This window comes from Carettochelys insculpta, chromosome 6 (assembly GCF_033958435.1).
Source record: "Carettochelys insculpta isolate YL-2023 chromosome 6, ASM3395843v1, whole genome shotgun sequence".
Taxonomy (NCBI): domain Eukaryota; kingdom Metazoa; phylum Chordata; order Testudines; family Carettochelyidae; genus Carettochelys; species Carettochelys insculpta.
In genome coordinates, this window is record NC_134142.1 from 116101821 (window position 1) to 116115486 (window position 13666).

The following is a 13666-nucleotide window of genomic DNA, read 5'->3' on the forward strand; positions in this document are numbered from 1 at the left end:
GGGAGAGAGTCGCTCCTGCAAAGTTGCGGTGCAAGCCATAAATAGCGGAGGGGGAGCGGGCTTGGGCTCACAGTCATTGCAACCCCACCAACTCCATTGAATCCCCAGAGCTCACGAGGCACCGCATCACCTAAGCAGTGAGCGCACCGGAGCCATGCAGTGAGGAGTCCCACCTGAAACCAGCCACTCCCCGGAGCAGCCTGCGGACAGCTCCCTGCCCCACAGCCAGTCAGGACTGACCCCCAGCAGGGAAGAACAGAGCAGCGCAAAGCAGTTCAAGGTACTTTCCTTTTACGTTTAGTCTCGTGTCCTCTGGAGGGTGTTTAACTTTCAGATACATGAAATCGTAGCCCCTGGACCTTCCCTTCTGACTGCCCATATTAGTGACGGCGATGGCTCCTTGTAAAGGCTGATCTCCGATCTCCATGTCCCCATGCGCTCAGTTTCCGCCCCAGTCTCTTACTTGGGGGATGTTCCTGCTTTTTTAGGATTTGACGCTCTCTGCCGTTCCTTCCTCAACTTTCAGATGCACAGGACTCACTCACGGACCCAGTCTTCCTTCTCATAAGTTCCCCACCTCCTCCCCTCTGGTGCTCCTTAAGGCATCATTTTCCTGAGGGAACCTAAATCAATTTCAGCCCCCTGCCACACACGCACATCTGGCCTCCCAAACTGGAATGCAAAGCAAATAACCCCGAGCGTTTGTGGTCTCCTTTTCAGATGCAGAGGTGGACTAGTTTCCTGTGTCTCTCTCTAATCCTTTGCGCCACCCTTTCAGAGACATTTGGACTCGTTTTATCAGTAAGTATAACTTTCATTTGCAAGGACTCTATCCGTTCCGCAGGCTCACTCAGTATGAGCTTACATATCAGCTGAGACACGAACAGTCATCCTGGTTAGACAGGACTGAGCGAAACGAAGCAAGCGCCGGAGAATATTTTGTATGTGGCTGAACAGTTGAGAATATTCAACATTTTAGTACTCATCAACGTAACAAATTGTGCTGCAACGCAGTCAAACAAAACACCTTAGTTTTATATTGTTAAGATCAATGGATTGTCATTTTAGGAAAAAAAGCAAGGCATACTTTTTCTTACATAGCGATTTACAAAATAGAAACAGATGAGAGACAAGGACAAACTGTGTAAATCCAAACAAATATCTAGACAGAAATATTTATGTTTTAGCAAAGCAGACTGGGAGCAAGTCACATTTATTTTAATACGTAAAATTTTAAATGTGTAACACGATGTGTGTTTTTTTTTTTTTTTGGAAGTTTCAATTTACATAAAATCAAAATCCTGGTTGCATTGCAGTCAATGGTAAAACTTCCAATGACTTCTGTGTGGCCAGGACTTCACCCTGAGTGAAACAATATTTTTTTATAAATAACATATAGCAGCTATTAGAAATGCTAACAAATCCATTCACAGAAGCCAATCTCACAGACATGTTCTTTTTTTCCAGAAAATATTATGTTTATCATACAATAAATAACCTACCTGCATTTTTCCCTCTGTAAGGCAAAAGAAAAGAGGGGCTGGACTTTGAATAGTGCTGGTTACCTCCTTGGGCCACGTAAGTCAAATATTTAAAGTCCATTAAATATTAGCCATTAAAATAGCTAGTTGATGCCTATTGTCTAATGATGATGTTACCCACTAATCTAGCTATTGCAGTAATTTTTGTTTAAACCTACTAAACTGAAGAGTGTTAGGTCAGAAAATCTTCAATTAATCACACATCTGAAGCCTGGGATAGAAACAAACAGTTTTAGAATTTAAGCATCCCCTTCAAAAGAAATGCCATGCAAAGACCCCTAAATTATATGGAATAACATGTATGGTCATTCTTACAGAGTTCTTTAGTGCTATTAAGTTTTAATTCTAAGGCAGAAAACATATTATTCTAAAATAGTACCTTTACTTTCCATTATACAATAATAATTATAATTAGTTGTATAGACTCTAAGGGCGTTTGCCTTGCAAAGTCATTGTAACATTTGATCCAATTTTTGGAGGTCAGTCAAGTGGGAAACACTGTGGATCAGTAGATCAAGATTTCACTCTAAATATAAATGAAAATTCCCAGATGCGTAGTCTTCTGACACTATTTTGGACAGACCAAAAGCTCTCTGAGATCTTAAATAAATATCAACAACTTAAAAGAGGAAAATACTTAACTCCATCTCGTAATTTAAAATAAACCAATATCTGAGAGTCTGAAAACTTTAAAGTTTAGGTTTCCAAAAAAGTATGGAGATGAACAATGAAGGTCTCCCAAGGAGGCTGAAAAGCCTTCCTTTAAAACTATTTGTAACTGATTTAACAATAATTTATTTTTACACCAAGTTTTCAAGAGGCTGAGAGGCATAAAACATATAGAAGTCTTTACTAATTTTTTATGTTAAACACTACCAGGAGTTGCTTAGTTTCAACCTTTCTGCAATATGATAAACATTATAGATCATTAATATTGCTCTCCACATAAGGGTCATGGCTGTCATTTTTCCTTTGCTATTAGCTTTTTGTAACTCACCTTGGGATACCTAAAACATATGTATGTATCTTTGACGTATTTATTGCACCTGTAAATGTTTGTAGGTATATTTGCCTTAGAGCAGCAATGATAGCGTCGACTGTGTTAAAAGACATACACTCAGACCCCCCAACATGGGGCTAAGGGGGCAGTTGCCCCAGACCCATTTGAAATGCCAGGGCAGCACTGCTCTGTGCACCATTGGGTGGGTGGGTCAGTGCTGCAGTCTGAATGGTGCTCACTGTCCTAGGCCCTGCCCCTTCTACCTCTAGTGCCACCCTTTCCAGTGTGTGGATTTGGAACCCCTCTACATGTTGCTCCATCGCCCACACACAGGCTGTCGACCCCACTGCATACACACCATTCTATAATGGGAGAATATATTTGCTGAATGCCATTTCACTAAGACTGGATAATAGGCATCATCCTCTGTTGCAGGGCGTATTGGTCCCCTTTTACTGATAAAGGAAAAACCCATTGCAAGGGGGAGAGAAGAGGCACCTGGGGAACGTAAGATAGTTTTTGGAGGTTGTTCATGTTAACTAATTGCAGTTTACTTTTAAACAAATTACTTGGCAACTTTTTTTAAAAAAAGGAGGAAAGAGTAGCAAAATTACATTGCTAAATTACACTTGAATGATCCTACTCTGCATCCCCTGTACACCCAAACCTCTCACTGAATTTAGTAAGAGTTTGGGACTGCAAGCAATATAAGACTGGACACTTAATGGTTAAAAGTTACAGACAAACTTTAAAAATGCCTTCTTTAATTCAGTAATAACCTCATTAAGGAATGATTCTTATGTTTCACTAATAGTACATTATTCCATCATCAATCCCATCATCTTTTCATGTACAAATGCAGTGGTGGCTATAAAGAGAGGTGCTGTTAAATCTTGAGTTAGCTCAGTAAAATCCATGGAAATCAAAATGGAGACTGTAAACTATATTAACTCTTCATCGCTGATTTATTTAACAGATGCAATAGATAATCACAGATCTTTTAATAATAAACATGGCCTAGCTGGTAAACGTGAGATACAACCTGAAGAGGACATAAAAACAGGTAATGCAATTATGAAAGCCAAGAGAGTATATGTGCTTGTCAGTATAGCATTTTCTTTACTACGTTTGAGTTATTTATTACCTGCAAAGCAAGCTTAAGCTTTGATGTAGGGGATAATGTACTTAAGCTACGTGAGTAGTCTCACTGAAGTCAATAAGAATATTCATATGAGACAGAAAAGCAAAAATTTGGCTCGCAGACACAAGAGTTTGGAGATCATGACCTGAGTTATTTGTATTCTGCCTAATAATGGCTTAAAATGCCATGTGATATATTGGTTGGCAGGTTTTCGAGTTTTCTTTAGTTTGTCCAAATTCACATATTTGACTATATAAAACTTTCATTTTTTTTATATGTTCAAACAAAGTTTTCAAGTCATATTGAATACTTAGGAGTCCTAACTGATTAGCCCAGGCGTATGATCAGTAAGGGACAATATTAAGATCTTACATTAGGAAACATTACAGACACAGTAGACACCGTTTATCATATCAATGTAGAGCTTTTATGAGTAATGCTGCATGGAGCTGGGATTTGATAAATGGATTTCATAATAGCCCCACTCCAATTATAATTGTATACTTTTTTTCCATAATTAAACAAGATAAATTTAGGGTGTGATCCAAAGCTTAGAAAAGTCAGTAGAAGCTTTTCATGTATTGCAACAGATTTTGACACAGGTCCTTAATCTGGAGAGGGACCATATATTCACAACTGTAAAATCAATGGGAATTGTGAGTACTTTGTACTTCTCAGGATCAAATCCTTACAGTATATCTTGCCTGTTTTATAACCCTTATGTGTACTCATTTTTTTCTACTTTATGCTGATGATAATCTGTCAAAATTGTTGCATAAATGTACATCCTAAAGCATTTAATTTTATTGTGACTAAATTCCTATGTATTGGTATGCAATGTCACTTTGTTCAAAATACCTTCTTTTCTTTGAGCAAATATTTAGACCAACACAAAAGCTATTTACTTTCTTAGCATACGTGAAACTTATTTATTGAACAAAAAAAAATACTGAGATTGAACTCCTAGATAAAGAGTGAATAATGCCAGTAACAGCTGGGGAGCTTTTACAGAGTCAGACTTTGCTTGTTAGTTGCCATTTATTGGGGTATTTTATTTTAAATACTTTTTGTACAAAATTTTCAATATCGATATCTAGATCAACAGATAGATATGGTGATGTGATACAATCAATGAATTAAAGCAGGTATTCACCTGGTGGTTATCTACAGGAACTTGTAATATTAACAACCAACTCTTGTTTGATTATTCATAATTAAATAGAATTACAGCTTAGTAGCGGGTAGCTTTTGCCTTGTCAAATTACAGTTTCATAGCTAGCTCACAAACAACACCAAATGCTGTGAAATGCCGATAAGAGTAAGGTAGGTAAGTCGAGAATCGACATTTGCAATTGACTTACCTTGCTGTCCTTGCAGAGTGAGGTCAATGAGGAAAAACTCTCCCATCAACCTCCCTTACTCTTCACAATATTGAGTACAGGGGTTGACTGCTGACCCCAGATAGTTTGATTTTGTATGTCTCTACCAGGCATGCAAAATCATAACCCAGAAGACCAATGCTGACTGCATCGATCTTCCACATAGCATAGCTATACTCTTCCATTGGGAAATGAGGATATATTGCCCTAAACCACTCCCTCCCCCTACAGGCTGGAATGTGGAGGCTCTGTGTTGCTATAGAATTTCTATCTCTGCTACTTAGTAGCACACCTGAGGCCTCCCTTAAAGGAGTGGGTTCCCCATGACAGTTAGATGCATGTGGCCTTCTCTTGTCTGTCTACTCCCTCCTTGCTTCCTTCTGCACAGATCTCCCATCTCTGTGGGATCCAGGAGAAGTCTTGCAAGTGTTGTGACTCTGCTATATAGTGAGGGAGTGATCCATATATGGACAGAGCTCTGCATGGATCAAAAAGACTTGATCTAGTCTTCTCCTCTGTTAGGGAATGTCAAAATGAGATCCATTTCTCTCTCCAATCAAGAGAAAACTGATAGTTGTTGGTGTGCTCAGCATTGTACTAACAGGGAAAGATAAGAGTCCTGCTCTAAGGCACTTATATTTTAATTCAACCCCTGGCAGTACAATTGAGAGATATCTGATAGAATCAACAAAAGTCCAAATTTCAGGTAAGGCTCTCTGCTTATTACTCATTAATAGGAGAACACTGATAGGTCTCCCATAAATTGTAAAATTCCATGGGAGACAATTAGTTTGTTTCTGGTTATGGCTGTACAGAAAAAAGTGATATTGTTTCCTGAAATGTTTGTGACTAGCAAAGCAGGTATAATGTTTTTTGCTACTCTGATGAAAGGGCTAGTTGGTGCATTCTGATCTAGTAATATTTCTCAGAGAATTACTGTGTTTTCCAGTTGTGGACATGCAGATAGTTCCTTTGTAAATACATGATCTGGGAATCTGTACATTGTAGAACTGCAAAGTGGCTTCTCTGGTGCTGATGAGTGCCCTCAATTCTGAGTGAAGTCACTCCAGGTTAGTAGTGCTCAGTACGTTGCAGGATGAACCTAAAGACTGTAACTTACTTTCTGTTATAAACCTCATTTGAATACACTCCTCCCATCAACTCTCAAATCTCCTTTGCACCTGACATTTCTCATGCAGACTATATTCAGTTGAGACAGAATGTTTAAAGGAATTGTATTAGGGATTTTGAAATACAAAATTATAAAAAAAATTTTTTTCACTTGTGAAGTGTAGCAGCTTTATATAAAACTCTTAAAATGGCAATTGTTTGTATGTTCAAGAAGAACAAATATAGCAGACTATTCTTAATAAGATTGGGTGAAAACATTTGGACTTATTTTCTTTGGAAATCTGAGCCTCTGAGGTCTCCACAGATATAAACTTATTGACTGGTGTTGCAAAATTTACAAACTCCACACACAGCCCTGTAGGACTTTGCAAGCACTGTAAGCCAAATAGCCTGAAGAATGCTTTAACTTATATCAGTACAGAGGAGGAGAAGTTAAGTCCAAAACAGTCTTTGAAGAGCTTCAAAAGGATCTCACAAAACTAGTTGACCGGTGAGCAATAAAATGGCCCATGAATTTTAATGCTGATTGATGCAAAGTAATGCATATTGGAAAACATAATCCCAAATATACATACAAAATAATGGGGACTAATTTAGCTATTACCACTCGAGAGAGATATTGGAGTCCTTGTGAAGAGTTCTCTGAAAATATCCGCTCAATGTGCAGCAGCAGTCAAAAAAGCAAATAGGATGTTAGGATTCATTGAAAAAGGACAGAATTAAGACAAAGAATATCTTATAGTCTTTATATAAATCCATGATACACCCACATCTTGAATGCTGCTTACAGATGTCTATACCTCATCTAAAAGAAGGTATCTTGGCACTGGAAAAAGTTCAGAAAAGAGCAACAAAATAATTAGAGGTTTGGAATGAGGGCCATATGAGGAGAAATTAAAAAGGCTGGGACTTTTCAGCTTAAAAAAGAGGAGACTAAGGAGGAATATGACAGAGTTCTGTAAAATCATAACTGGAGTTAAATAAATAAGGAAAAATATTTACTTGTTCCCATCACACAAGAACTATGAATCATCAAATGACATTAATAGGTTTAAAACAAACAAAAGGAAGAATTTCTACACACAGTGCACAGTCAGCCTGTGGAACTCCTTGCCAGGACTTTAGCAGGATTCAGAAAAGAACTAGATAAATTCATGGAGGTTATGTTCATGGAGGTTAGGTCCATCAATGGTTATTACCCAGGAAGGATAGGAATGGTGATCCTAACCCTCTGGGTATGGGTGATACAGGCGGCATCACTTGACGATTACCTAGTCTGTCCATTTCTCTGGGACATCTGGCATTGGCCACAGTGAGAAGACAGGATACTGGGCTAGATGAGCCTTTGTTCTGATCCGGTGTGGCTGGTCTTATGCTCCTAAAATGAAGTAGCTCCAAAATCCGGGAGTTGTAACAAGTTTTCTGACGCCACTCCATTCTTGCAGCAAACCTATTTCAGTTCAGGAGAGAGTCAGGCACTCCATTTTTCCACTAAATTTTTAAAATGAAATATATTCCCACAGATTTTTTGAACTCTTATATTCACCATTGTAACTAAAGTTGTATCAGCAAATATTTATACTATACACACACATATATATAATATACAATACATGTTTTCTAGGGAATCTTGGGAGAGCAGTGGTGGATGACAATGTTGTACGCATGATCATTGAATTTTTGACTTACTTGAATCTTAAAGGTTAGTAAAGCTTTCAATCATTTAAAAGTACAGTTTTATTTCATAGTCAGTGAAGATCTGGTTTTCTAATCCTTACCTGGACAAAACTCTTGAATAAGAGCTGCAGGACTGGAACTGGATATTTAAAGATAAAGAATATATAATATTCATGTTTGAAGTATGCCGCTTTCTCGAGCATGACAGGAGAATGGCTTTGATGATGTATGACATAAATCCTAGAACAAAATGTGTTGAAATATCACTGCATAATCATATTTATAAACACTTGTTTGAACTCTGAAAGGAACTAGTTAAAGCCCATTCCCACAAAACAGTTATGCAGATGCTTAAAGTTCAGCATCAAGTAGTGTCACAGAAGTACATGATGGTAAGTATACAACTAAGTGGTTGTTGGATCAAGAGGTAAACCTGTAAGCTCCTGGGTGCAGGATTCATGTTTTCATTATACATGTATATAGTGCCAAGCACAAAGGGGTCCTAAACCTGCTTGGAGCCTTTAGGTACTATCAAAATGACAACTACTGCCAAAGCTGTTTAAATTGTCTTTAATAGACTACATTTTTAACTCATACTTAAAAGACTGAACAAAAGGAGATATTTCAAAGTTTAACATTATTAAGTTGCTTTACATTTGTGACAAAGGAATACATTTTTCCTCCATTTGGGTACTCTGATGAAGTCCTATCAGTGAAATTGCAACATCACTCACACTACAGCAAAAGAGTCAGGCAAAACTCCCTGGCTACTTCTATATGAGTGGCTTTTCCTGACAAAACTGGGCTTTTGCTGGGAAAAACTGTGGCGCATCTCTACGCAAAATGCGCTTGGTCAATAGTTTTTTGATAAAACCCAGCACATCCACTGGCAGCACTATACATCTCCTCATTCAGGTATAACACCTCTCTTGTCAGTGTTCTGTCAACAAAACAGATGTGTAGATGCTCTGGGGGCCTTCCGTTGACAGACAGGACTTCTGGTTCACCAGGCAGCCCTGTTTGCAGAGCTTCTGGTCACCTATTCTGTTGAGAGAAGACCGTGTAGTCTGGCTGCTGTCTGTTGACAGAGCAGATTTCTCTTTCAATCTGCTTTTTTGTGTAGGTGCAATCTGTCGACAGAAGTTTTGCCAGGAAATCCCTTCCAACAGTGACTTCTGTTGGCGGAGGCTTATCGTGTAGACATAGCTCTTACGAAATACTGGCAGACTGTCTATATACACCCAGCAGGACTGAGATCTCTCAAGATAGCTAACTAAGGATTATGACTTTATTATAACATCAAGCAAAGGGAAAGCCTGGTAATTACTAGACCTTTATTATGATTTTAAGCTATTCATGCCTGTTGCAAAAAGTTTCAGGCAAAGTGAATTGATTAATTAAATATGCCTTTTCAGATTTTCAGCCAATGTCAAATTGCTCCTTTCAACTCTGCTACATTCAAAACATTTAGAATGTGATTTGCATTAGAAGAAAACTCTAACAGGGAAATTAAAGGCATGTGATTTAATTGCAACAAGCATTATGAATCTTTCATTCAAAAGACACCAGTTCTGTCACTTGCCTTCTCTATAAATCTGCACTTTGACCATCATGATTTCTAAACTCTTTTACAGCTGTGAATTTATTGTTTAGATACAATTACAGAGTCTGTGTTTTTTAATCAATGCCCTGGAATGATAGCAAGGAGCCGTGTTCTAAACTAGTGTTTTATTAATTGCACTGTTGAAAAGATATCCACAGTGGTCTGTTAACTTCAAGATTATGGCACCTTATAGACTAATAGACATTTTAGAGCATAAGCTTTTGTGGGCAAAAAGCCGCTTCATCAGATGCAATGTAGTGGAGATTCCAGAGGCAGGTCTAATTATACAGGCTCATGAAAAGGAGGTTCAGTGTTCCCATGTACAGGCTATATCTACAGTCTATCTTGAGACTGCATAAAGAAACCTCCTTTTCATGAGCCTGTATAATTAGACCTGCTTCTGGAATCTCCACTACAATGCATCTGACGAAGTGGGTCTTTGCCCACAAAGCTTATGCTCCAAAATATCTGTTAGACTATAAGGTGCCACAGGACTTCTCGTTGTTTTGACAGATACAGACTAACATGGCTATCCCTCTGATACTTGAAGATTATATGAATCTTTAAAATTAAACTCAGGACAGGTTTGGCATCAATTTGTAAAATGATCTGTGTTAGTCCACCAAAATTCTCACTGCTGAGAATACCATACATACGAAAATATAACCACAGTGTATAGCTCATTAAAATCAATGGATCTATTTACAAGGTGAGTGGCTGGTTTCTGGAGGCTTAGCAGCAATTGTGCACCTGTTCTGAACTTTGGGCTGGGAGAGGTTGGTTCCAGTTCTCTTCCCAGTTCCTGAAGAACATGTTACTTAATTTCTGTGTGGAGAACAAGTATTATTTCATTCAACATTTTTACTTATCCAATAGATTACAAGGTTCTAAAATAACATTTTCAAACATTCATACAGTGCTCTAAAAATCTCGATTTCCCATACTTTCAGTGCTGTTCCACCCTGTTAACTGAATGATGAGCATCTGTCCAAATCCATAATTACAAGGCAGCCATTTGAAATATCTACTGATTGAGGGCCCCTTCATCCACACATGGGCTATTCCCAAATGAGGGAGTGGGAAATGTTTGCAGTGAATTCCCCCAGAAGTTGGATGGTGGGAACAGCAGTCACAGCATGAACAGCTTGAATGCATAAATGGCCCATGCAGGGTTTCTCTGGGACATCCATAATCAGGGGCATTGATTCTCTCCCCAAACAAATCATGTGATGAAAAATTCAAGCTTACTGCCAATGAGTTTGAGTCCTCATTCAAGGATTAGTTGGGCCTCAGTTGCTGATTGCTAAATGGAAGCTCAAGGAGATCCTGATTTAATATTGGTCAGGTGGTATGGGATACTTCAGTATTCCCACGTACAGGCTACATCCCAGTGCAGGGGTCAGAACAGCCTCTTGAGCAGGTGAGCAGAAGTGATTCTGTGGGGCTGTAGAACAGTCTGAGTGCTGCTCACCACAAACTGAGCCAGCGTGGAGGGACGGGTAATATGCACCTAGCAAAGAGCTGGCACCAATTACTTGCCCTATAGGATAAGAGTGAGCCACAGGCTGAACTGTGACTTTTTGAATAACAGCTACCTGGTCTGATCTTTGAGCTACACAGGTACATGCTCCTCTTATTTCTACAGTCTACCTTGAGACTGTATGAAGAAACAAATCCACTGAATTGTATACAATGGGTTTTCTGTGATGCAGATCTGATACTTCAAAGCTGCAGAACACAACCTTTGAGCAAGTCATGCTGCATTTTCAACTAGGAGTAACTACAGCAAGATCTTCACATAAATTTCTATAACAAATCGATATTTGATTTTTTTAAAAAAGTCTTTATTTTAGTCTGATAAAAATGTAATAAATGCTTTTACACATTTACTCAAAAGTCAGTTTAGTACACTATATAATCAGTTTATGCATTTGCTTGCTCAAAATAATCTATTTTGAAGAGTAAAATGGTTTTAAACCATAATGATTATTCAGATAATTCCTATACTACCATCTTAAAGAAAGGTGCATATTCAACTAACACACTCACAAATAATTTCTGGGAGATTGTTATCACAGTTGCCCTTTTAGGCCCCAGTTCTAAAACTGGCTCAGTGCAGGTAGGTGCAGGGATATGCTCACCCAGGGCCAGTTTCAGGATCAAACAATCAAAAAATATCAAATCTTATGATACTGATAGTCAGTTATATAAATCAAAACTTCAAGGTTGATGTGGAAGGTTTCTAAAGAACAGGGTAAATTATAACAGGAAGTTATTACAGGCTGAACCTCTCAAGTCCACCACTGTCTCTTCTGGCAACATCCGTGGTCCAGCAACATTTTTTTTAAGCTGGATGTCCACTTATCATGGGTGTGGCCAAGTTTCCCAGAGTTCCATACATTTTTGTTTACAGCCAACAGTCCAGGCTCTCAAGTGTTCTGTACTGTTATTTAGCTTTAATTTACCCCTAAATGTCTGTATTGGAAATGAGATTGATCTTATGGACTGGGTCTGTCTCACGAAAGCTCATCACCGAATAAATCATTTTGTCAGTCTTCAAAGTGCTACATTACTGCTGTTTTTTGTTTTCTTTTCCCAAAAGCCCAGTTCGCAGAAGTGTTGGTAATATGATGGACAATATTGACCTCCAGTTCAGCAATTCTCTGGTTTGGCACCAGTACCTAACTAGAGAGATTTGACCTGTACTTAATATGCAAAACAAACATTAAATAACTTAGAAAAAAAACATGAAAAGTATAAGACTATTGCCTCATCTGTGGATGAAGGGAAGCTAAGTAAGAAAATGTAGCACTCATAAGGTTGATTTTTAGGAATTAATTGTTAATAGTAAACTTTGCACTTACCAATTTGTTGCTAAAAATTGTGACTTTTTTTCTTTTTCCCTTTTGCAGAGGCTGGGGCACTAGAAAATTTATTTTCATCAGAAGAAACTAATCACTCCTGAAAAATAATGTATTTATACTTTGGTGCAGTATAAATTAAGAATGACCTCTAAACAGAGCTTTGAATGAACAAAAGAGGGCAATTATTATTTACATTACTCTTGTACAGAGTTACACATGATAAACTACTTTCTGCCCTTTCTGTTTTTTTTCTTCCTGTGATGTCACAATGTAAGATTTTGCCTTGGTGAAAACACTTCTTTAGATAAGAAGTAAAATAAAAAAGAGCAGCTGCATTTTGTTTCATTTCCCTTCTGTGTTTTAAAATTACATACACATAGTGCATAATATATACTATACAGTAGTAAATATATGTTTAACTTAAGCCTGATCACTGTAGCTGTGTCAACTTTACCACCAACTGCGTAGCTGCAGCTAGATAAACAGAAAAATGCTTCCAATGGTCTAGCTACCATCACTGTAGTAGGTCAAGAAGATGGAGCCATACAGTGATGATAAAATCATTTCTGTTGCTGTAGGAATCTTAATACATAATCTGTTATTTACTTTGATTATAGTTAAAGCTATTCTCAGAGTTATATCCAGTAGCCAAATCCCTGTTCTTGTGGCCACTTTAAAGTGTCACTAGCAATTTTGGTTGATCAGCATATGCTGTGGTGGTCAGAGGAAATGTTACAAAGACACACTGAAAGTGTACCTTAAGAAAACTGAGGTGGGCATGGCAAGCCAGGAGGATCAAGCCTCCGGCTGACCCCAATAGCACTATATCCTCTATCAGGCCATGGCCCGCTTTGAGAAGCACCTTGCCTTCAAACCTGAAAAGAGAGAACTTTTCCCTGGAAGGCAGCTGGCTTGCTATGAAATATCTGTACCTTCTGTTGGGGGATTTGATGTTCCAGAGTTGGACTCATTCATCTCAAGTCCTATATGTAAACCTGTGGTATCATCCTCAAATCAAGGGATCACCAATGAATGACTCACTATGCATTTTATGGATAGTTACTGAGGGTCTGATCTCATGACCATGAGATGGAAGCCTTCCCTCTACTGCAATGTATTTTTAATCAAGTCCATAAAGACAAGGTATCACTGGGAACTGTGGGAAGTAGTACAAGTTTTTTTTTCCATCAGCTTAGCTGCCAGGGCTCCAATATTTGAGAAGTGAATGTAATTCCTAGATTAGCAGAAAGAAGAAATAATAAATCTCTTATTCCACTAACATTTTCCATGCTACCAACTAATGAACTGATACAGAGCCCACTGAAGTCTG

At 38.3% G+C, this 13666-nt stretch overlaps 1 protein-coding gene across 1 annotated transcript; it reads left to right on the plus strand.

The window, feature by feature from the left end:
• Positions 1–720: 720 nt before the first annotated feature.
• Positions 721–12437, plus strand: GAL (galanin and GMAP prepropeptide). Its single transcript, XM_074996004.1, has 6 exons — positions 721–801; positions 1524–1578; positions 2977–3048; positions 3518–3604; positions 7817–7894; positions 12385–12437. Exons 1-6 carry the CDS (start codon positions 721–723, stop codon positions 12435–12437), a joined length of 426 nt encoding a protein of 141 aa, XP_074852105.1.
• The last annotated feature ends 1229 nt before the right edge of the window (positions 12438–13666 follow it).

Excerpts from the sequence above, each read along its gene's own strand:
- GAL (XM_074996004.1), top strand. The coding sequence starts at position 721 with ATGCAGAGGTGGACTAGTTTCCTGTGTCTCTCTCTAATCCTTTGCGCC. Across the intron at positions 3,605-7,816 it reads TGAAGAGGACATAAAAACAG|GGAATCTTGGGAGAGCAGTG; the intron begins GTAATGCAATTA and ends CATGTTTTCTAG. Across the intron at positions 7,895-12,384 it reads GACTTACTTGAATCTTAAAG|AGGCTGGGGCACTAGAAAAT; the intron begins GTTAGTAAAGCT and ends TCCCTTTTGCAG.